General features: G+C 40.5%; 3 protein-coding genes across 3 annotated transcripts; 2 read left to right on the top strand and 1 right to left on the bottom strand.

Annotated features, from left to right (window-relative positions):
- Nucleotides 1-4,086: 4,086 nt before the first annotated feature.
- LOC139344637 (putative olfactory receptor 52L2) lies at nt 4,087-5,031 on the top strand. The gene has a single exon (XM_070982951.1). The coding sequence runs from the start codon at nt 4,087-4,089 to the stop codon at nt 5,029-5,031; it is 945 nt and encodes a 314-aa protein (XP_070839052.1).
- Nucleotides 5,032-11,018: 5,987 nt separating this feature from the next.
- On the top strand, nt 11,019-12,016 carry LOC139344643 (putative olfactory receptor 52L2). Its single transcript, XM_070982961.1, has one exon. It carries the CDS (start codon nt 11,072-11,074, stop codon nt 12,014-12,016), a length of 945 nt encoding a protein of 314 aa, XP_070839062.1. The 5' UTR covers nt 11,019-11,071.
- Nucleotides 12,017-15,525: 3,509 nt separating this feature from the next.
- On the bottom strand, nt 15,526-16,452 carry LOC139344974 (olfactory receptor 2F1-like). Its single transcript, XM_070983417.1, has one exon. It carries the CDS (start codon nt 16,447-16,449, stop codon nt 15,526-15,528), a length of 924 nt encoding a protein of 307 aa, XP_070839518.1. The 5' UTR covers nt 16,450-16,452.
- Between the last annotated feature and the right edge of the window lie 5,631 nt (nt 16,453-22,083).

Raw genomic sequence — 22,083 nt, 5'->3', positions numbered from 1 at the left:
ACAAATCAGTAAAGTAAAACAATGATGGCTGAAGTGGTAAATGTTCTTTACATATGTTTTGACTTTGATCAATGAGAAAACGGAAAAAATAGTTTCTTGTAAATCAGTAATACCTGTCAATGTCTTCAGTTCAATTGGCCTTCTCTGTCTTGTGTCTCCCAGCTCACTGCTGATAATGTCCACCAGCTCCTCCCAATCTTCTTCATTTCAAACTTTTATAGACATGATTTTATCTTCAGGGGGAACAATTAACATTACCTCAGAATAAAGTGTGATGCAACATTAAGACATCATTATGATGGGGGTGGGTGGGTGGGGCGGGTGGACGTGGTCTCGGTGACATCACCCACAGGTTTCTGAAGAGCCAATGTAAAGCTCAGTGATATGACCATCATCATCTTGGTATGTAGGTCACTAGCTTGCTAGTAAGAGTCACTAGTTCGGTCTAGATAGCCACTAGTGCTTCAAAAAGCTGACTAGTTGGGACTTTGGTGCTACTAGTGCAGTGCCCAGCATCGTTGTATGAGTTTTTGTCCAACTAATACTACAAAATGTCCAATGTGTGTTGACAAAGACCAAATTGATGTGATGTCAAGGATGTGGAATAAATGCTCAAATGGTGCTTTCCACAGTAACTGGCAATAACTGGCAGTAACTCTTACTCATCATTCACTAATTGAGTGCATAGAGCTTTGTAATTGTTTAAGAAATGAATGGTGATAATTAAAATATTAAATATTAAAAAAATATTATTAAATATTATCAAAGCACGAAACAACTATTAAAGCCATTACATGTAATATGTAGTCTATCAACCTTGGTGTCACAGCCAGTGGTGGTATTCAGGGCCTAATAAGCACTCTGCCTCAGTCTGGTACAGGAAATGTTTTAAACCGCTGTTTGAGCTGACAATGCTTTTCACCACAATAAAGAAAGTTAGTACCGTCAATGTCCGATAGACACTGAAAGGTTGTGGAATTTCTTGGAAATAGTGTACGCCAAACCCCAAAAACAGTGCAAACATTTTTTTTATTTACATTTTTTTTGTTTTGTATTTTTTGCCAGAGTTAACCTTGATAAGAAGGACCGACCTGTTCCAGGTGGGACTGTCCACAGTATTTGACACAGCCATTGGCCAGGATAAGGCACAGCCAGCTTATGGCCACTGGGGTTTAGTTTAAAGTGATCATGAATTTAAGCAGAATTAGATGAATTTGTATTTTATAGCCATGGTTTTTGGTTATTACACAAAGCTATTCTTTTTCCAGGGGATGAGTCTGACCTTTGGCTTTGAGTTTAAAGTGTCATTGCCACAGAATTAAGAGAAAACAGGTGTTTTTGGCATTTTCTGGCCACAGTTCATGGATATTATGTTAAAACTGTCTGTTTTTCCAGTAATTATTATTAAGGTACTGGTGTTTAATTTAGACTAAGATAACCATCAAATTAGACAGAAACATATGTAGTATTAGTACTCTTACAGTGAGCTAGTCAGCTGATTTCTACTACAATACTACCATGTTACCACTGAGATCATCAGTCTGATTATAACCTTAATTTTATTTTGCTCATTATGCTAATCACACTCTTGCCCTTTTATTACTCAGAAATTTTTAAATTTTTATTGCCAAGACGTTACTTGCATCCGTATTTTCCACATAACATAGTTGTCATAGGCTACCCCTTGTTATTGAGCTCTAACGTGAACGTGATCATAGTGACTGCTAATACAATAATAATAAATTTATTTGTAACACACCTTATATCCAGGCAATCTCTAGGTGCTACAGAGTAAAATGTGGCATGTTTAAAATCAAGGTAGGAAGTAGGTATTAGGTAAAAGTAGGTTTAAAAAATCAACCTGAAGAACAAAACAATGATGGCATTACCAGATGGAATCCACGCATCTCTGCTGTCAGACAGAAAGCATTAAAGCGTCATCCTGGCAGGTTCAACAAACCATTAAAGTAAAACAATGGACAATGATGGCTGAAGTGGTAAATGTTCTTTACATATATTTTGACTTTAATCAGAGTGAAACTGTGAAAACAGAAAGTGTCTTGTAGAATAGTAATACCTACTGTCAGTGTCTCTACTTTCATCGGCCTTCTCTGTCTTGTGTCTCCCAGCTCACTGCTGATAATGTCCACCAGCTCCTCCCAAAATCTTCGTCACTGCAAAGTTTTACAGACATGATTTTATCTTCAGGGGAAACAATTAACATTACCTCAGATAATGTGTAATGCAACATTAAGACATCATTAGAAGTCTTACCTTTAATTGACTCTTCTGTATTAGACATGATCAATCTGTCTTTATCAACAGGCTATGTACCACAGTCCTTTAAAGTAGCTGTAAAAAAAAAAACTCTACTCTAAAAACTCTACTTAAAAAGCCGACTCTTGATTCGAGGGTTTTAGCCAACTATAGACCGATATCCAACCTTCCCTTTCTCTCAAAAACTCTTGAGAAAGCAGTTGCTAATCAGCTGTGCAACTTTCTGCATAAAAATAGTTTATTTGAGGATTTTCAGTCAGGATTTAGAGTCCATCATAGCACAGAGACAGCACTGGTTAAAGTAACAAATGACCTTCTTATTGCATCTGATAAAGGATTTGTCTCTGTACAAGTCTTATTGGATCTTAGCGCTGCATTTGACACCATCGACCATAGTATCCTATTGCAGAGACTGGAACGCTTCATTGGCATTAAGGGAACTGCGTTAAGCTGGTTTAAATCCTACTTGTCAGATCACTGTCAGTTTGTACATATTAATGACGACTCCTCTGTGCTCACTAAAGTCAGCTATGGAGTTCCACAAGGTTCTGTGCTTGGACCAATTCTATTCACCTTATATATGCTTCCTTTAGGCAAGATTATCAGGAAGCACTCAATGCATTTTCATTGCTATGCAGATGATACCCAGCTATACTTATCAATGAAGCCAGAAGAAACCAGTCACTTAACTAGACGACAAGCATGTCTTCAGAACATAAAGACCTAGGTGACCTGCATTTCAGCAGCAGCCTCCTCTACAATGAAGTTCAAGTTTCTAAAACTCCCAACATTTCCAAAAAGGATCCCTCAAAATATAAGCTTTTGATTTGTACATTTAAGCCTAAATCTGTTCCAGCCACCCCAAAACACTGATGTTTTGAATCCTGAGCCGAGAATCCCTTGACTCAATCCACATTTTGTTGGTCAACTCACTGCACTATTTATTTTAGCTGCAGCATTGTGCACAGAGTAAGGCAGGGTCACAGCATGGTAGGTTATAAACTATTGCAAAGTGAGTGTTGCTTGAAATTGACCTAACTTCAAAATAACTGGAAACAGTCTTTTTTTTTTTTCTTTTTTTTTTTACATTGGAGATGATAAACATGGCCAAGCATGAGGCTCAGGCAGCTGTTACAGGTGAGGCTCGGGACTGTGCCTTGATTGGGTGAAAAAGTCATGTATTTGTCATGATTTTAGGTATGCTGTATTGAAGAAATCTGCAGTAACTTTGAGTATTTTGAAAAACAAAAACTATCCATCTCTCATTCTCTAACGGTTTCCCCTGAGGTCAGTGATGTTTATAAGACCGACATACATGATTAAACTGTTGTGAGTGAGGAGAAGCCTCATGACTGATGCGCCAAAGACAGAAAGGTGATCATTCAACAGTTTACTGACCTGAACCTACCAAGGCTTTTCTTGTGAATTGTGAATCGTGACATTATATTTGTTTGTTGTTTGACAGTAAATTTTTAACATGGCCTAAAAAAACTGACTAGCTCTAGTTTCATGTCTTCAATGCTCATGTATTTATATACAAAAAACAATAACTTAGTTTTTTTCTCTGATTGCATCTGATTGTTAAAAAATATACCAGATATTAGTGTAGTGTGTATGTACTTCTCTTTTCTGTTAATACTTGTGTACTTTTATTTTAGTAAGAAGTAAAAAAGAACCATCATATTATTTGAGTGTCATTTAAATTTTTTTTTTGTCTTTCCTTGTATCAGTTTCTGTTCCATGACAGCTTGTATGTTATTCCTGCTTTTCTCTCTTCCTCTCTCCTGGTTTAATTTCAGACAAGCCCAAATGGAAAACGATACATACAACAGTCTCACTCTTCAACTGGAGGGGTTAAGGATCACCAAGATTAACAAGTACCCGATCTTTATCTTCCTACTTTTGGCCTATGTGTTCATCTTTATGGCCAACATGGGCATTGTGCTTTTGATATGGACCGACAGAAGCCTCCACCAGCCGATGTATCTCCTCTTCTGTAACCTGTCGATTAATGATGTTATAGGAAACTCTCTCCTGGTTCCACGTGTGCTTGCAGACATCCTGGTGCCTCCCTCTGAGCGCTTCATTCACTACTATGAGTGCGTGATGCAGGCTTTTACCACACACATGTTTGGCACCAACGCACACACAGTGCTCATGACTATGGCTTTTGACAGATATGTGGCCATCTGCAATCCCCTGCGCTACTCAACCATAATGAATGACAAAATGGTGATCAAGCTGACAGTGTCTGCCTGGGGAGTGGCCTTTGTTTTGGTTGGGATTCTGCTCGGTTTGACCATGCGGCTGAACCGATGCAGGACGATGATCATGAATCCTTACTGTGATAACCCCTCGCTGTTTAAACTCTCCTGTGAGAGTGTGTTCATCAGTAACGTCTATGGACTCACTTTCACTGTAGTCCTGCTCTCATCCTCTATTGGCAGTATAGTCCTCACCTATTCTAAAATCACAGCTGCTTGTCTGACAGGTAAGAGCAAGTCTTTAAACAGTAAAGCCTTGAAGACCTGCAGCACTCACCTGTGCCTATATCTGATTATGTTAGTCAGTGGGATGATCCTCATCTCCCTCCATCGCTTCCCCCAGTATGCAGAGTACAGGAAGATTTCAGCCATTCTCTTTAATGTTGTTCCTGGCAGCCTCAACCCTGTCATCTACGGGCTGCAGTCCCAAGAAATAAATAAGTGTTTGTCAAATATATTCCATCTCAGAAAAGTTAAGCCCACAATTTAATCCTGAGTTCTTGTTTTTTTTTTTTTTTTTTTCAGACATTAAAATTAGTGGTCTGTCCTTTATTTTAATCTGATTGTGACAAAAAAACAGATTGACCCATCTTAACCATTAAACGGCAATAAGTAGGTAGGTATTTTCACTCTGATTAGATGAATACCCAAATTTGCACTAACAGAGCCTGTGACATTTAATACTAAAGCAAACCAGAAAAAAATACACGACGTGCACTTTGCTGTGTCAGATGTTGGTTTTAACTCAATGAACTCTCCTCTTGCTTTGCATAGACAATAACAATGATGATTCTGATTAAATTCACAGATATTTGGCTTGAAAGTCATTAAAAACTATTAAAAAGTGAAATGTGACTTATTTGTGTGACTTATTTTGAGTTGAGGTGTCACTTAGAAGTGCAAAGTACATTCATGCATAAGTGCAACATAACTTCAACCACGTCAGACTTATTATTTACTGCTATTTATGATTTTAATCATTCATTAATTAAACTTTCATTTTAACCTCTTTTTGAACTTACTTAAATATAGCCGTATAAAACATTCAAAAGATCCAGGACAAAGAGAAACATAAATAGGAAGCGAAAAATGTAAATTTACAAAAATAAAAAAAGACAAATCAGCAAAATGATCAAATCTTGGGAATAAATAAAGCATAAAATTTCAAGCAGTCGAATCAACCAAAAGAAGAACAGCTGGACGTAAAATCTGTATTTTATGTCCAACAGTTAATCTTAAAATATCTTAATCTTAAAATAAAACCTGCATTGCCTTAGAGACAAAAAAAAAAAAAAACTGTGGTAAGCTTGAGATCAAGGGTTTTCAATAAACAGTAAAAATAACAAAATAGTAAATAAAAAAAATATACAACAAAACAATATTTAATCAATTAATTTAAGGTCACATCTCTTGTGATTGGGCCAGCACACAAGTGGACAGTTTGTCCAAAGTTTCTTTCTGACTCTAACTTATTCTAACAACCGCATTTACACTAGAAATTCCATTATAGAGAAAAGGAATTCACTGTATCTGAGCATTAACATGTGAACTCGGCAGCAACAACACAAAACACTGTGTGCACAAGTTAACATCACCATGACAATGATGTCATTGACAGGAAAATGAGCCACATTAAAACCATATTCATCTGCAGACAGGATGGCTGTGAATGAATTCAGTGTCACTTATAGAGCAGAAAGTTCATCCCTAAATAAAAATCGTTCCATTTCGTGGTTCCAAATCGTGGCTTGTTGTTGAATTATCCTGATCTTTTCCATGAGTTTCCAGAGCCTGTGTCTAGTGAGTATCTCCAGTTGCTGTCTCAGTATTTATGCATATTTTGGAAGAGACCTTTTGTTCCTCACATCGTTAATAAATTTGCTTTCTTTTTACTCTGGTCTCAGCCCATATAGAACCACAGACAGCAATTACTTTATCAGTTTTAACACCGTAACTATGCGTCAAATTTCATGTTCATATCCAATTTTGAATCCTTATCAAACCAGGGTTTACATTAGCATTGAGGGGACAACATTTCCCCATTGCTGCTTTAACGCTTTGTTACTGTCCATTCAGTCCACACTAGCAGCAGCTGCAGCTTTCACCCTATGTGACTGAAGTGTGGATTTTCTTTTTGAAAGCCGTCGGGCAAAGTTTGCACAGAAATGTAAGATTTTTCCCATCCTCACCAATCTTGTCATAAAACTCGTTTAAATGATCATACGATGTCTCCTTGCCACTTTGTCACCTCCATGCTGCTTTTTGTTTCGATGACTCATGCGGTGGTGCGGCACCGTTGGCTGGTGTTGCCAGATTGGGTGTTTTTTCCACTACATATTAAGGCCTGTTTATGGTGTGTTTTATCCGGGTTTTCACCTGGAAGGCTCTTTAGAAATCTGACACCCTATTGAACGAAGTTAAACTGAGACAGCGTGCCGTTCACAGACACCAGAATGAACGAGTTCACAGTAACTTTCACCAGTTCGGGCAAAATAGTTCACGTTCGGCCAAAATATGAACGAGTTCATGAACTATCGGGACCTACAGACCCTAATTAATCTAACCATCAAGATAGACAACCACCCTAGGGAAAGACGCTTGGAAAGATCCACCCACGCTTCATACCAGTTCTCTTCATACTCCAGTCATCTCTCATCCTCTGAGTGTGGAAAAGCCTATTAAGGCACACGCTCTGAATGGCAAGATTCTCACTGAGGTAACGCACTGCACCACTCCTGTTAGAATGCAAATTTCAGGAAACCATCATGAGGAGATATCATTTTTAATAATCCAGGCTCCCCATTCCCCATTAGTTCTCGGACATCCGTGGTTGCAACTCCACAACCCCATATTGACTGGCTTCAGGGAATAATTTTGGGTTGGAGTTCTCACTGCCATTCTCTCTGTCTCCATTCCCTCAGTGTACCATGACCTTAAGGAGGTATTTAGTAAAGAGTGTGCTCTGTCTCTACCTCTGCATCGGCTTTATGATTGTTCCATTGAACTCCTCCCAGGTGCTCCTCTCCACACCACTCCACTATACAATCTGTCACAGCCCAACAGAGGCAATAGAGCAATGCAACTCTGACTCACTAGAAGTAGATGTTATCCTACCATTCATCCTCACCTCTGGGGGGCTGGATTCTTCTTTGTGGCAAAGAAAGACAAGACACTAGACTTCCAGGGTCTCAGTGACTTTACAATTACAATTTGTCATTTGGCAGATGCTTTTATCCAAAGCGACATACATATGAGATTTTCATACAACAACTCTTTGAAAGTTAGCTGGTCATTGATCAAGACACCCAAATTTCTGGCAGATTTTGCAGGAGTGAGCAGACTCGAGTCAAGCTGGATACTGATCTGTTGTTGTATAGAGGGACCGGCTTGGATGACAAGGAGCTCAGTCTTTGACAGGTTAAGCTGAAGGTGTCATTCCTTCATCCATGCCGAGATATTGGCGAGGCATGCTGATATCCAAGCCAAGACCGTGGGGTCATTTGGTGGGAACGAAAGGAGGAGCTGGGTATCGTCAGCATATGAATGGTATGAGAGGCCATGTGAGCGGATCACTGCACCAAGTGCGGAGGTGTATATTGAGAAGAGAAGGGGTCCAAGCACTGACCCTTGTGGTACCCCTGTGGACAAGCAGTGGGATTTGGACACTTCTCCTCTCCAAGATACTGCAAAGGATCTCCCTGAGAGGTAGGACTCAAACCAGCGGAGAGCAGATGCTGAAAAACCAAGCTCAGCGAGTGTGGAGAGGAGGATTTGGTGATTAACTGTGTCAAAGGCAGTCGATAGGTCGAGCAGAGGACTGTCCAGTAGCCCTAGCTGATCGTAATGTTTCCACTACAGATAAGAGCACAGTCTCCGTAGAGTGTCTGTGTTTGAAACCAGATTGGTTGGGGTCATGCAGGTTGTTCTCAGAAAGGAATTCAGAGACCTGATTAAAGACTGTGCACTCAAGAGTCTTGGAAAGGAAAGAGAGGAGTGAAACTGGCCTGTAGTTTTTAACCTGAGCTGGGTCAAGTGTAGGTTTCTTAAGCAGTGGGATTACTCGGGCTTGTTTAAAAGCAGTGAGAAACACACCTGAGGTGTTGATCATGTGGGTTACAGCAGGGATAAGTGTGGGCGAGATGGCCTACAGGAGGTCAGAGGGTATGGGGTCCAGTGGACAGGTGGTGGGGCGAGAGTCAAGCAGAAGGTTGGAGACTTGCTCCTCTGTGACATGGGAAAATGATGAGAGTGAGGCTTTGTTAGCTGGTTGTATCCTAATGAGTTGGTCAGGTTCAGAGAACTGGTTGCCGATGGACAAAACCTTATCAGTGAAGAAGGAAGCAAAGTGATCTGCTGTGAGCATAGTTGAGGGTGGAGGCGGTGGAGGGTTGAGTAGTGAGTTAAAAGCAGAGAATAGTTTCCGAGCGTCTTTGGCGCTATTGATTTTGGACTTGGCACTTTTCAGGTGGGAGGAGAATGCAGACAGGAGAGTCTGATAGTCACTGAGGTCAGAGGGGTCTCTGGTTTTGCTCCATTTTCTTTCGACTGCTCTGAGCATCGTCCATTACTCTCTGATGACACTGGTGAGCCATGGACTGGTCAGGGTTTTACAAGCAGGTTTGGTTGAGGGTGGGCAAAATAAATATCCTCTGCCTTTAATGAATTCTGCTTTTGAGTCTCTCCAGGAAACTGCCATCGTCACAAAATTGGGCCTAAGAAATGCTTACCACCTGGTTCGAATAAAGGAGGGGGACGAGTGGAAGACAGCATTCAACACTCCCATGGGCCACTTCGAATACCTGGTAATGCCTTTTGGTCTCAACAATGCTCCATCTGTGTTTCAGGCCCTCATAAATGCCATTCTCAGAGACTATATTAATCGATTTGTCTTTGTCCACCTGGATAACATCCTGACTTTTCTCGCGTTCTGCTGAGGAGCATGAGACCCATGTCCGGCAGGTGCGCACTTGCCTATTGGAGAACAAGCCATTTGTTAATGGTGAAAAGTGTCATTTTCATGTCTGTGTCTTTTCTTGGTTTTGTCATACAGGAGGGAAGCCTGACTGAATGCTGACCCAGAGAAGGTGAAAGCAGTGGAGCAGTGGCCCATCCCGAAAACCCAAAATGAGTTGCAGCGATATCTGGGGTTCACGAACTTCTATCGAAGGTTTGTCCGGGACTATAGTAAAATTACTGCCCCATTAACCAGGCTAACTTCTACCAACGTGAAGTTTAGCGTGTCAGACGAGGCAGACAGCTGAACTTCAGCTGAACTGCAGGGAAGCCTGCACCCAGCTGGAACTGGTACTACGGAGCCCGTAAAACAAAAAAAAAAACCTATATAGTGCGCACAAGATACTAAAACGTGCACATGAATTGATAAAACGTGCGCATGTTTAAGCTAAATCATGCGCTTGATTTAACTCGTTCATTTATACAGACAGACGGCAACGCATCCCATGTCTCAGGGCAAGAGCCACAAGAATGTCATCACAGTCAAAGCGTGGGAAATAACTGTATCTCGAGCGCACGTTTTATTAACTCAAGGACACGATTTAGCTTAAACGTGAACACGTATTAGTATCTCGTGTGCACTTTATACTTTTTTTTTTTTTTTTTCTTCATGGCACTTTTGGGGCTCCATATGGTACACCGTCAGTACAAAAGATTACACTGTAACTCTGGAGTAATTAAGATACATGTTGTGGGAAATCAAAGCGAGAGCAGAGCAGCTATGGTGCCATCTTGTTGCATTTATTAAATACTGATGAAGATCACAAATCTGAATAGATCATTTACAACAAACGATATACAGTTTTTACAATAACAAGCATGAGGCTGAGGCAGCTGTTACAGGTGAGGCTCTGGACTGTGCCTTGATTGGGTGAAAAAGTCAACGTATTTGTCGTGATTTTAGGTATGCTGTATTGAAGAAATCTGCAGTAACGTTGAGTATTTTGAAAAACAAAAACTATCCATCTCTCATTCTCTAACGGTTTCCCCTGAGGTCAGTGATGTTTATAAGACCGACATACATGATTAAACTGTTGTGAGTGAGGAGAAGCCTCATGACTGACGCGCCAAAGACAGAAAGGTGATCATTCAACAGTTTACTGACCTGAACCTACCAAGGCTTTTCTTGTGAATTGTGAATCGTGACATTATATTTGTTTGTTGTTTGACAGTAAATTTTTAACATGGCCTAAAAAAACTGACTAGCTCTAGTTTCATGTCTTCAATGCTCATGTATTTATATACAAAAAACAATAACTTAGTTTTTTTCTCTGATTGCATCTGATTGTTAAAAAATATACCAGATATTAGTGTAGTGCATAGGTACTTCTCTTTTCTGTTAATACTTGTGTACTTTTATTTTAGTAAGAAATAAAAAAGAACCATCATATTATTTGAGTGTCATTTAAATTTTTTTTTTCGTCTTTCCTTGTATCAGTTTCTGTTCCATGACAGCTTGTATGTTATTCCTGCTTTTCTCTCTTCCTCTCTCCTGGTTTAATTTCAGACAAGCTCAAATGGAAAACGATACATACAACAGTCTCACTCTTCAACTGGAGGGGTTAAGGATCACCAAGATTAACAAGTACCCGATCTTTATCTTCCTACTTTTGGCCTATGTGTTCATCTTTATGGCCAACATGGGCATTGTGCTTTTGATATGGACCGACAGAAGCCTCCACCAGCCGATGTATCTCCTCTTCTGTAACCTGTCGATTAATGATGTTATAGGAAACTCTCTCCTGGTTCCACGTGTGCTTGCAGACATCCTGGTGCCTCCCTCTGAGCGCTTCATTCACTACTATGAGTGCGTGATGCAGGCTTTTACCACACACATGTTCAGCACAAACGCACACACAGTGCTCATGACTATGGCTTTTGACAGATATGTGGCCATCTGCAATCCCCTGCGCTACTCAACCATAATGAATGACAAAATGGTGATCAAGCTGACAGTGTCTGCCTGGGGAGTGGCCTTTGTTTTGGTTGGGATTCTGCTCGGTTTGACCATACGGCTGAACCGATGCAGGACGATGATCATGAATCCTTACTGTGATAACGCATCGTTGTTTAAACTCTCCTGTGATAGTGTGTTCATCAATAACGTCTATGGACTCACTTTTACTGTAGTCCTGCTCTCGTCCTCTATTGGCAGTATAGTCCTCACCTATTCTAAAATCACAGCTGCTTGTCTGACAGGTAAGAGCAAGTCTTTAAACAGTAAAGCCTTGAGGACCTGCAGCACTCACCTGTGCCTATATCTGATTATGTTAGTCAGTGGGATGATCCTCATCTCCCTCCATCGCTTCCCCCAGTATGCAGAGTACAGGAAGATTTCAGCCATTCTCTTTAATGTTGTTCCTGGCAGCCTCAACCCTGTCATCTACGGGCTGCAGTCCCAAGAAATAAATAAGTGTTTGTCAAATATATTCCATCTCAGAAAAGTTAAGCCCACAATTTAATCCTGAGTTCTTGTTTTTGTTTTTTTTGTTTTTTCAGACATTAAAATTAGTGGTCTGTCCTTTATTTTAATCTGATTGTGACAAAAAAACGGATTGACCCATCTTAACCATTAAACGGCAATAAGTAGGTAGGTATTTTCACTCTGATTAGATGAATACCCAAATTTGCACTAACAGAGCCTGTGACATTTAATACTAAAGCAAACCAGAAAAAAATACACGACGTGCACTTTGCTGTGTCAGATGTTGGTTTTAACTCAATGAACTCTCCTCTTGCTTTGCATAGACAATAACAATGATGATTCTGATTAAATTCACAGATATTTGGCTTGAAAGTCATTAAAAACTATTAAAAAGTGAAATGTGACTTATTTGTGTGACTTATTTTGAGTTGAGGTGTCACTTAGAAGTGCAAAGTACATTCATGCATAAGTGCAACATAACTTCAACCACATGTCAGACTTATTATTTACTGCTATTCATGATTTTAATCATTCATTAATTCAACTTTCATTTTAACCTCATTTTGAACTTACATAAATAAAGCCGCATAAAAAACATTTAAAAGATCCAGGACAAAGAGAAACATAAATAGGAAGCGAAAAATGTAAATTTACAAAAATAAAAAAAGACAAATCAGCAAAATGATAAAATCTTGGGAATAAATAAAACAATTAAAATTTCAAGCAGATGAATCAACCAAAAGAAGAACAGCTGGACGTAAAATCTGTATTTTACGTCCAACTGTTAATCTTAAAATAAAATAAGATTTAAAACCTGCATTGCCTTAAAGAAAAAAAAAAAAAAAAAAAAACTGTGGTAAGCTTGAGATCAAGGGTTCTCAATAGTAAAAATAACAAAATAGTAAATAAAAAAAATATACAACAAAATAATATTTAATCAATTCATTTAAGGTCACATCTCTTGTGATTGGGCCAGCACACAAGTGGACAGTTTGTCCAAAGTTTCTTTCTGACTCAAACTTATTCTTACAACCTCATTTACACTAAAAATTTTATTATAGAGAAAAGGAATTCACTGTATCTGAGCATTAACATGTGAACTCGGCAGCAACAACACAATACACTGTGTGCACAAGTTAACATCACCATGACAATGATGTCATTAACAGGAAAATGAGCCACATTAAAACCATATTCATCTGCAGACAGGATGGCTGTGAATGAATTCAGTGTCACTTATAGAGCAGAAAGTTCATCCCTAAATAAAAAATTTAATAATATCAAAATTAAAATAAATAAAAATAAATATCCTCTGCCTTTAATGAATTCTGCTTTTGAGTCTCTCCAGGAAACTGCCATCGTCACAAAATTGGGCCTAAGAAATGCTTACCACCTGGTTCGAATAAAGGAGGGGGACGAGTGGAAGACAGCATTCAACACTCCCCTGGGCCACTTCGAATACCTGGTAATGCCTTTTGGTCTCAACAATGCTCCATCCATGTTTAAGGCCCTCATAAATGGCATTCTCAGAGACTATATTAATCAATTTGTCTTTGTCCACCTGGACCTACCCCTCCAGCACTGCACCTGGAACGCATGAGCCTGATTTGGGCTCAGTACTTAAGAAAGACTCTCAGCGTGGCTTGTCGCAGGATTATCCTGGTCTCTTCAATGAGTTTCCAGAGCCCGTGCCCTGTGAGTATCTCCAGTCAATTGCCAGTTGCTGTCTCAGTATTTTTGCATATTTTGGAGGAGGCCGTTTTTCTTTTACTGCTCACGTGTGCTTCTTTCTTTTCAGTGCCTACCAGCCACATCTAGCTTTTGCTCCGCCTCAACCTCCCTCGTGGTATTTTGTTTGTTCCAGTCATACGCATGTGCCTTTTCTTAGCTTTTTTCCACTCTTCATGAGTGCATCATTGGTTCCTCACATTGCAAATTAACTTATTTTCTTTTTACTCTTGTCTCCAGTCTGTATCCAACCACTTCAAAATTAAGGCAAAGTCTAACATCAGGTGTCTCTCAGTGAACACTGAGTGTCTGAGCTTCTCCCTCTGGGGCAGCTCCATATATAAAGAATCTACATTCTAGAATTGAACGCTGTCGTCAGTTTTTGCATCATAACAAGAAACCAAACATTCCACTGCAGCCTGTCGGCCGTGAAGCTCAAAGACCGGAATCAGTTTCAAGGATCCTGTACGGGTAGCTGTTTGAAAGTGAAAATAATGAGAGCCTGAATCAAACCTTGAACATTAATCTTCAGTTTTACTCACAGGAAGTGGACAGACATCTGCTCCTGTCCTGGAGCTTGTGACATAAACATATAGTAAAGTTTCCCTCATAATCAGTAATAATAACATCATAATTTGTACCATCACATCCACACTCACACAGAATGAAATGGGTCTGCTGCCTGATCACAACCATGAGGTTCATTCTATATTCATATTTATTACTCTGTGGCCACACTTACTGCTAAGTCAGTCCCATCCATCCATCCATCCATCCATCCATCCATCCATCCATCCATCCATCCATCCATCCATCCATCCATCCATCCATCCATTTTCTATACCGCCTATCCCTTTCGGGGTTGCGCGGGGCTGGAGCCTATCCCAGTTTTAACAGGCGAGAGGCGGGGTACACCCTGAACCGGTTGCCAGCCGATTGCAGGGCAACATACAAAGACAGACAACCATTCTCACTCACACTCACACCTAGGGGCAATTTAGAGCCACCAATTAACCTAATGAGCATGTTTTTGGTCTGTGGGAGGAAGCCGGAGTACCCGGGGAGAACCCACGCATGCATGGGAAGAACATTCAAACTTCACACAGAAAAGCCCTGCCTGGGGATCGAACTGGCAACCTTCTTGCTGATCCCCGAAAGGGATCTTGCTGTGAGGCACGCGCGCTACCTGCATGCACCACTGTGCACCACCGCCTGCTAAGTCAGCCCCTTACAAGTTAAACCTGTAACTGTATTAAGTTTCCCTTTAAACTCCATGAGATGAAATGATCTGCCTGTCTTTTGACACAGCTACTGTACAACATGAGCCTGCTGTCCCTCCTACCAGTGTGTTTGTATACGAACTGACTGTCGTGAAGCAAAGTGAAAATGACATTCATAAGCTGCATAGAAATAAAGAAAATCAGGGTGTGAGCAGAGCAGCTATGGTGTCCTCTTGTTGCATTTATTATATACTGATGAAGATCACAAATCTGAGTAGATCATTTACAACAAACGATATATAGTATTTACAATAACAACCTACGGACCTAAATAAAGCTGTTTACATTGACAGAACCAGCATCCCATGTTTCATTATTTGATTTGTGGTTGTCCTGTTTTCTAATACTCTGTGTTCACTGTCTGTAGAACTTTTTTGCTCTAAACATTTATTTACTCTTTTACATTAAAAACAGAATATTTGATTGCAAAAGAGTTTTGATTCAATAAAATCTCAGATCATGGTTTGATATGATTTATATCATTTCCTTGAATTGTTTGCGAAAGTAAATGTTTATTTGTTACACAATGGAAAACACTTTAAGGTCTGAAATATTTCCAGATAATTTTTCGTATTTCTTTAGACTGCACCCCATAAATGATGGAGTTGAGGCTACCAGGCACTATAGCAAACAGAATAGCAGAAAGTTTTCGGTATTCTTTGTACTGAGGAAAGCGATGTAGAATAATGACAATAAATCCACACATCAGCAGGATCAGATACACAACCAGGTGAGTGCTGCAGGTCTTCAAGGCCTTACTGTTCAATGACTTACTTTTACTGGTCAGGCAGACTAGTGTGATCTTAGTGTAGGTGAGAACCATGCTGCCTATAGACGCCGTCAACAGAACTACAGTGAAAGTGAGGCCATAGACATTATTGATGAACACACTCTCACAGGAGAGTTTAAACAAGGAGGCATTTTCACAGAAGGGGTTGTCGATCACAGTCCTGCATCGGTTCAGCCGTATGGTCAAACTGAGCAGAATCCCAACCAAAACAAAGGCCACTCCCCAGGCAGACACTGTCAGCTTGATCACCATCTTCTTGGTCATTATGGCAGAATAGCGCAGAGGATTGCAGATGGCCACATATCTGTCAAATGTCATAATCATGAGCACGGTGTGGGAAGTCGTACCAAACAACTGTGTAATGAAAGCTTGGACCACACATTCATAATAACTGATGAGGCGCTCAGAGGGAGACCGCAACACATCTACAAGCAAACGGGGCAAAATATTAGTACTTCCCATTATGTCACTGACTGACAGGTTGCAAAAAATGAGATACATGGGCAGGTGGAGGCTCTTATCAATAAAGATTAGAACTGTAATGCCTACATTTACAACCATCAGAAAAATGTAGGAAATGAATAAGAGGAAAAAGACAGGGTACATGGAATCCTTTGTGACCGCAATCCCTTCGACGAGGAGGGTGAAGCTGTTGTAGGTGTAGTTTTCCATCAACCTGAAATAACAAGATAACAGTCTTGTGTTCATGTTATTATGTGATTGATGAAACTATTGTCAATCAAGATATCAGAGATACTGGCTGTGTTAAATGGCATTAGCTGCTGTTCAACAAAACAAATAAAAACTTTTCCATTGAATAAAAAAGTAAACATAGCAACACTGGCTCATACAAAATTAAACATCTCTACATATTTGTAGAAAATATGAAAATGCATTTTTCATGATTGTCATACATAAATACCTGCTTTGTGACTGCATCAGTATTTAGTTGTCACTACAGTTAGCATTCAGCAATGAGAGGATCCCACTGTTTTATGGCTGCAGTTTTCAGATCAGGGGACTCAGTTAGTCTTACATAACATGTGATGCAACATTAAGTCATCAGTTTGGTAACATTAGCATGCTAACATACTCACAATGCAGTCTGGAGTAGCATTATTCCAACCGTGAGACTGCAATGACCCCTGCGTTGTCAGAAGCGGTCAGTGTTCAAACAACACTATTATCAGAAAATTATTTTCACCACTTCCAATAGCAAAAAAGGAGAAGGATGTGAACAAACTCTTCAGGAGACAGAATCCCCAGAAAGCAGCTGGTCTGGATTCTGTCTTTCCATCTACCTTGAAGCACCGCGCTGATCAGCTGTCTCCAGTGTTCACAGATATTTTCAACACCTCATTGGAGACATGTCACGTGCCAGCCTGCTTCAAGTCTTCAAACATCATCACTGTCCCCAAGAAGCCAAGGACCACAGGACCCGTCGCCCTGACCTCTGTGGTCATGAAGTCCTTTGAGCGCCTTGTGCTCTCACACCTCGACATCACCGACCCTCTCCTGGACCCCCTGCAGTTTGTCTACAGAGCCAACAGGTCTGTAGACGATGCAGTCAACTTGGCCCTCCACTTCATCCTCCAGCACCTGGACTCCGCGGGAACCTATGCCAGGATCCTGTTTGTGGATTTCAGTTCTGCTTTTAGCACCATCATCCCAACTCTGCTTCAGGAGAAACTCTCCCAGCTGAGCGTGCCTGACTCCACCTGCAGGTGTATTACAGACTTCCTGTCTGACAGGAAACAGTGCATGGGGAAACACATCTCCGACACGAACAGCTGCACCTCCAGTCACTAGCAGAACAAATCAGTGCCGGGCCGGGGGCGGGGCACATGACCGGACCCTTTAAACCCAATAAAGCTCATGATAACATCGCTTTACAACATACACATGCCCGCAACAGCGGGGCTTACAAGCAGTAGCAGAGAGAATCGCAGGCCAGACTGCAGCCTCTCCAAAAAATAGGTCAACTCCTCCCCTTTTCCAACCCCCTAAATTGGCAGAGCCTATTTAAAACCCCTGTGGCATGTAGGCTGCCTCTCTCCCTTTGTCTGTGCCTGGTGGCCACATGCCACATGTTCATGTCTCTCAGTTCCCTGCCTTTCCTGCACTGATGGCGTGGTCGTCTTGGTGCCCATGAACATTGATTTGAGTGGTGAATTGTGCTGAACTGAGTGAAGGATGTCAGGGTAATTGTTGTACCTGCCCAGACACAATCGGCTGCTGTTTTGTGCTGTTTTGTACTGTTTTAGCTGTTTCGCTTTGGTTTTTTTAATGTCTTTTAATTATGACCTTTTAGTGAAATTGTTATTAAAATTGTCTTTTAGCCTGAACCAACTGGTTTAATATAGTTTTAGTAGTTTCTTTGTTTAACATTTTCTTTCTGGTCCTTGCAGTGCAGTGGTTGCTGCCTAGCGGAGGAGGCTAGGCACTCTGGGTGGTTCCCTGCACCGGTTTGTTGTAGTGATAAAGGCACTGGGACACGATAGTCTGCACCTGTTTGCTGTGAGTTCACGAGTGGTGGGTAAGTGCACTCCTGGGACACTTCCTTTGGTAGTTTGCCTCCCCCTTTGCTAGCTTCCACTCACTCCCCCCTTCCCTTTTTTGATAGTTTTAATCATTTACTAGAGGTGTGTTCAGTAAAGTTATGTATAACCATAATTTGGGCTTGCATTTATTGCCGATTTCTAATCCTTTCTCTTTCCCTCCACAGACACTTCCAGTTTAATAGTATATATATATTTTTTTTGTTTAAACAATTAATAAATAGATCTTGATTTACTTATGAACCACGTCTCTGTCTCGTAGTGTTTGAACCTGTGTTTGCCTTATTGCTTAGAATTGGGTAAAACTCCTTGGGTGAAAGTCCCTAGGTGGTGTTGTCTGGCTTGCAATTGGTGTTATCTTGTTATAACCCTCTGATAATATCTGGGAACCACCCCACTACACTGCCACACATACATACTACATTTTTGACATGTAACCCAGTTAAAAGGTCTATATTTGAAAGCATGTGATGTGTGTTGGTTTGTTTAAAAAGCATAGTGTTTAATTCATGTTATTGCATTATTAGTTCATTAAGAAAAGAGTTTTAGTTTTGTTTCATTTGTTGTGTGAAAGCAATATGTTACTGGAAATAACTGTCAAAACCAGCATTTATGGGATTGGTTCTAACATTTTGCAGAGCGACATAGCAGTGTTTATCTGCACGGACAATTTAGGGGACGGACGGTCGGAAAAAAGACGAGTGAACACAGACGTGATAAAAAGACTATCTGCGTTGTTTCATAAGTTGGCAGCGCACAAGCCATGATGTGGAGGCATCCTGAGATTGTTTACAAGACGGTCAGATTTGGGAGTGAAGTCTGCACATTGGGAAAAACGGCTGAATGTCTATGAGATGTTCAGAGACCGTTTGAGTTGGTGCTGAAGCTAACACTACGTTAAAGCTAGCGCTACGCTGAAACTATCGCTAACGCTAAAGCTGAGGGAGCCTAGAGTCAGCGCATGAACAGTGCACAGACATTTTCTAGACTAAGTTTAACTTCTCCAGTTGAACTGTGCATGTGGAAGTCTGTTGTTTTCCACAAAGAAGACGCGAGAGACGACAAAGTTTCACTATCTGTTTCGGCCACGTGGGAGAGGACAGAGACTGTGCGGAGAGACATTGTTAAGGACCATACCTGCACCCGTGATGGTTGGAGTGACCAGTGACATTGAGGTAACACAAGTTTCAGTTTAACTCACTGAGAAGTGAGGTGGCCAGCCACGACGTACCCTAGCATCGAACCAGGCCTGCAACTTTTTATTTGGTTTGAGTGAGTTTTGCCGGCTTTAGGGGACTGCTGTAGATGTGTGCGTGTGTGTGGGCCCACAGTTTATAATTGACTGTTTAAAGTGAATTTAAGAGAATTAATATTGTGTTTATTTTCCTAGTTCTATTTTTGAAAGAGGCAATTTTGGTATTTAAGCAACAGATATATTGTGCAATTTTGCATGTTCCTGAGAGAGGTGGTAAATTTCAATTTAAGGTTTAAAAGCACAATTTTTCTATTGTTTGTTCTATGCATTGTTTAATGTTGCACCACTTATTTGCACTATTTACTCACTAAATAATTGAGAATTATTTTTCTGAACTTGAGAGTGTGTGAGTTCATTGCTCTATTGTCTATTAGATTGAGGCTACATTTGATTAAATCGTTAAAAAGAACTTAAGATTCATTTCATGATATTTTGGGTTTAAAGACTGTTTAAAAAGGTAAATTTATGGTTTGGAGACTTTAAAATACTGGTGTGTGTTTCTGGTTAAAAAAGAGATCCAAGATAATATTAAAACTGAGTTAATCAGGGTTAAAATAAATCAGATATTAAAAGAACCCAACAGCCCTCCCTCATTGACAAGAGTCACTGCATGAAAAGTCACATTTCCGTCAATTTCCGTCACTGTAAATTGCCGTGGAAGTTCTCCCTCAGCCACTGTGACCATGAGGTGTTAAAATGCAAATGTAAATGCTGCAAAGCTATACAAGTGCAAATTGGGATTTTGTGTGTGTGTGTGTGTGTGTGTGTGTCCTGTGCCTACAGAATACAAAGATTTTTTTTTTTCATGAGGATTTAAAAGTGTGTTTAAATAATTTTATAGGTTACATACAGGATAAGTGTCCTGACTCTCAAAGGTCTTTAATTTTCCACTTAAATTGCTAAATCAAAATTGTGAAAATTAAAGCATCTACAGTTCTTGGACACTGGTCACAATTTTTCGCATTTTGCCACCACAACACCAGATGAACAATGCTTGTGTGATTAGCTTGCAAAATTCCTGCAGAGTAAGTCCACTGATGATTCTTTAAGTAGGAATAAAAAGGGAATACACCAAAGTAACTTTTCTTTTTTTATTTTCGATGATGTCACTTTAAAGAATTTTACATGTTTTATAAAATATTCAGGTACAAAAATAGAAAATCAAAGTACCTAACAAAATCACAGCATGTTTTTCATTTACGCAACAAAAATGGTCTCGCGAGAAATTCCGAGAGCGCGACCTCGCATATGATTGGACGCCTCCTCTGACGCAATGACGTCGGCAGAAAACGACCTCGGCGCGTCTGTGAATGCGAATCGAGCTTGGATTACAACAGTTACGTTTCGCGTCCTGCTAAACTTTAACTCTGTTCATACAATGGCCGGACATCGTCTTCAGTTCATCCCAGAAGGCACTCCTCTGCGACGAGTGGACGGCCTGCTGCGGAGCGACCATATCCAGAAAGTCCAAACAATTTAGAGAAGAAACTGCTGAGCGCCTTCAGTGGATTGTCTCGGCTGCTAACGCAGCTGACCGCGCAGGTGGCGAGGAGAATGACCGTGATAAAAGCCAGACTGCTCGCTCTGGAGGAGCAGCCCCGACCGAACTGCAGCTGCGGAGACGAAGAGACGGGTGCGTAAGTTACGTAAGTAACGTTAGCATTTAGTACCACATTGTGCAGTTTTTAGGGCGCCAAACCTTTATTATTCTTATTGCACTACGTTCCGAACGTTTGGTAATCGTTCACATTACATTTAACATTACAATGTATTTTGTATTTTAAAGGAAAAGGTGCGACGTCTGCACAATAGTGACGGACACAACAGGCAATATGAACCTGAGCAGGGGTAAGTTAATAAAATACACAGGAAATATTCTGCAGAATATAAGTAAACGTAAATGTTGCATGACCTGTACTTTTTGTGTTTTACAGACTAAACTCGCCCCACAACGGAACAGTGACGTCATACTTGGTGCCGACTTTAACTGGGAGTCCAGACATGGATGGTGTGGACAGCAGTCTTTTAAACCCTTTCTGGTATTTCTTGTTGTTGTTTTTACTGAAGCCTGTCTTAATTATTTCAAACCAATATATATTTTCTTCCAGCGGCCTGTAAGACATATTATGAGATGGTGTGGAGGAGCTTCAGGTATGCCCAGCCAGCTCTTTCAGTTCAGGCAGCAGCTGTGAAGATTTCAGCTCGCAGCAGACAGAGAAGGAAGCGGGTAAGAGTCCCATGAATGCCGCTTTATTTTCACAACAATGTAAAAATGGGCTGAATGTTATTTATTATCTGCATTGTTTTTGACAAACATGCTCACATATGTTGTCATGTGTTATTGTTTCTTAGCAGTACTAATATTATATTAATACCTGTATTTACAGCTGCTGGAAGCAAGAAGGAGTGTCCTAGCTCTCCAAACTCTGCCAGACACTGCAAGAGCGGCTGGAGAGCAACCCAAAGTATGTGGCGACCGCAAGAGGCCGCAAG

This window comes from Chaetodon trifascialis, chromosome 16 (assembly GCF_039877785.1).
Source record: "Chaetodon trifascialis isolate fChaTrf1 chromosome 16, fChaTrf1.hap1, whole genome shotgun sequence".
In the NCBI taxonomy this organism is placed as follows: domain Eukaryota; kingdom Metazoa; phylum Chordata; class Actinopteri; order Chaetodontiformes; family Chaetodontidae; genus Chaetodon; species Chaetodon trifascialis.
This window is presented reverse-complemented; position numbering and strand designations above follow the sequence as displayed.

Coding starts and splice junctions, on each gene's coding strand:
- LOC139344643 (XM_070982961.1), top strand. CDS start 11,072: ATGGAAAACGATACATACAACAGTCTCACTCTTCAACTGGAGGGGTTA.
- LOC139344637 (XM_070982951.1), top strand. CDS start 4,087: ATGGAAAACGATACATACAACAGTCTCACTCTTCAACTGGAGGGGTTA.
- LOC139344974 (XM_070983417.1), bottom strand. CDS start 16,449: ATGGAAAACTACACCTACAACAGCTTCACCCTCCTCGTCGAAGGGATT.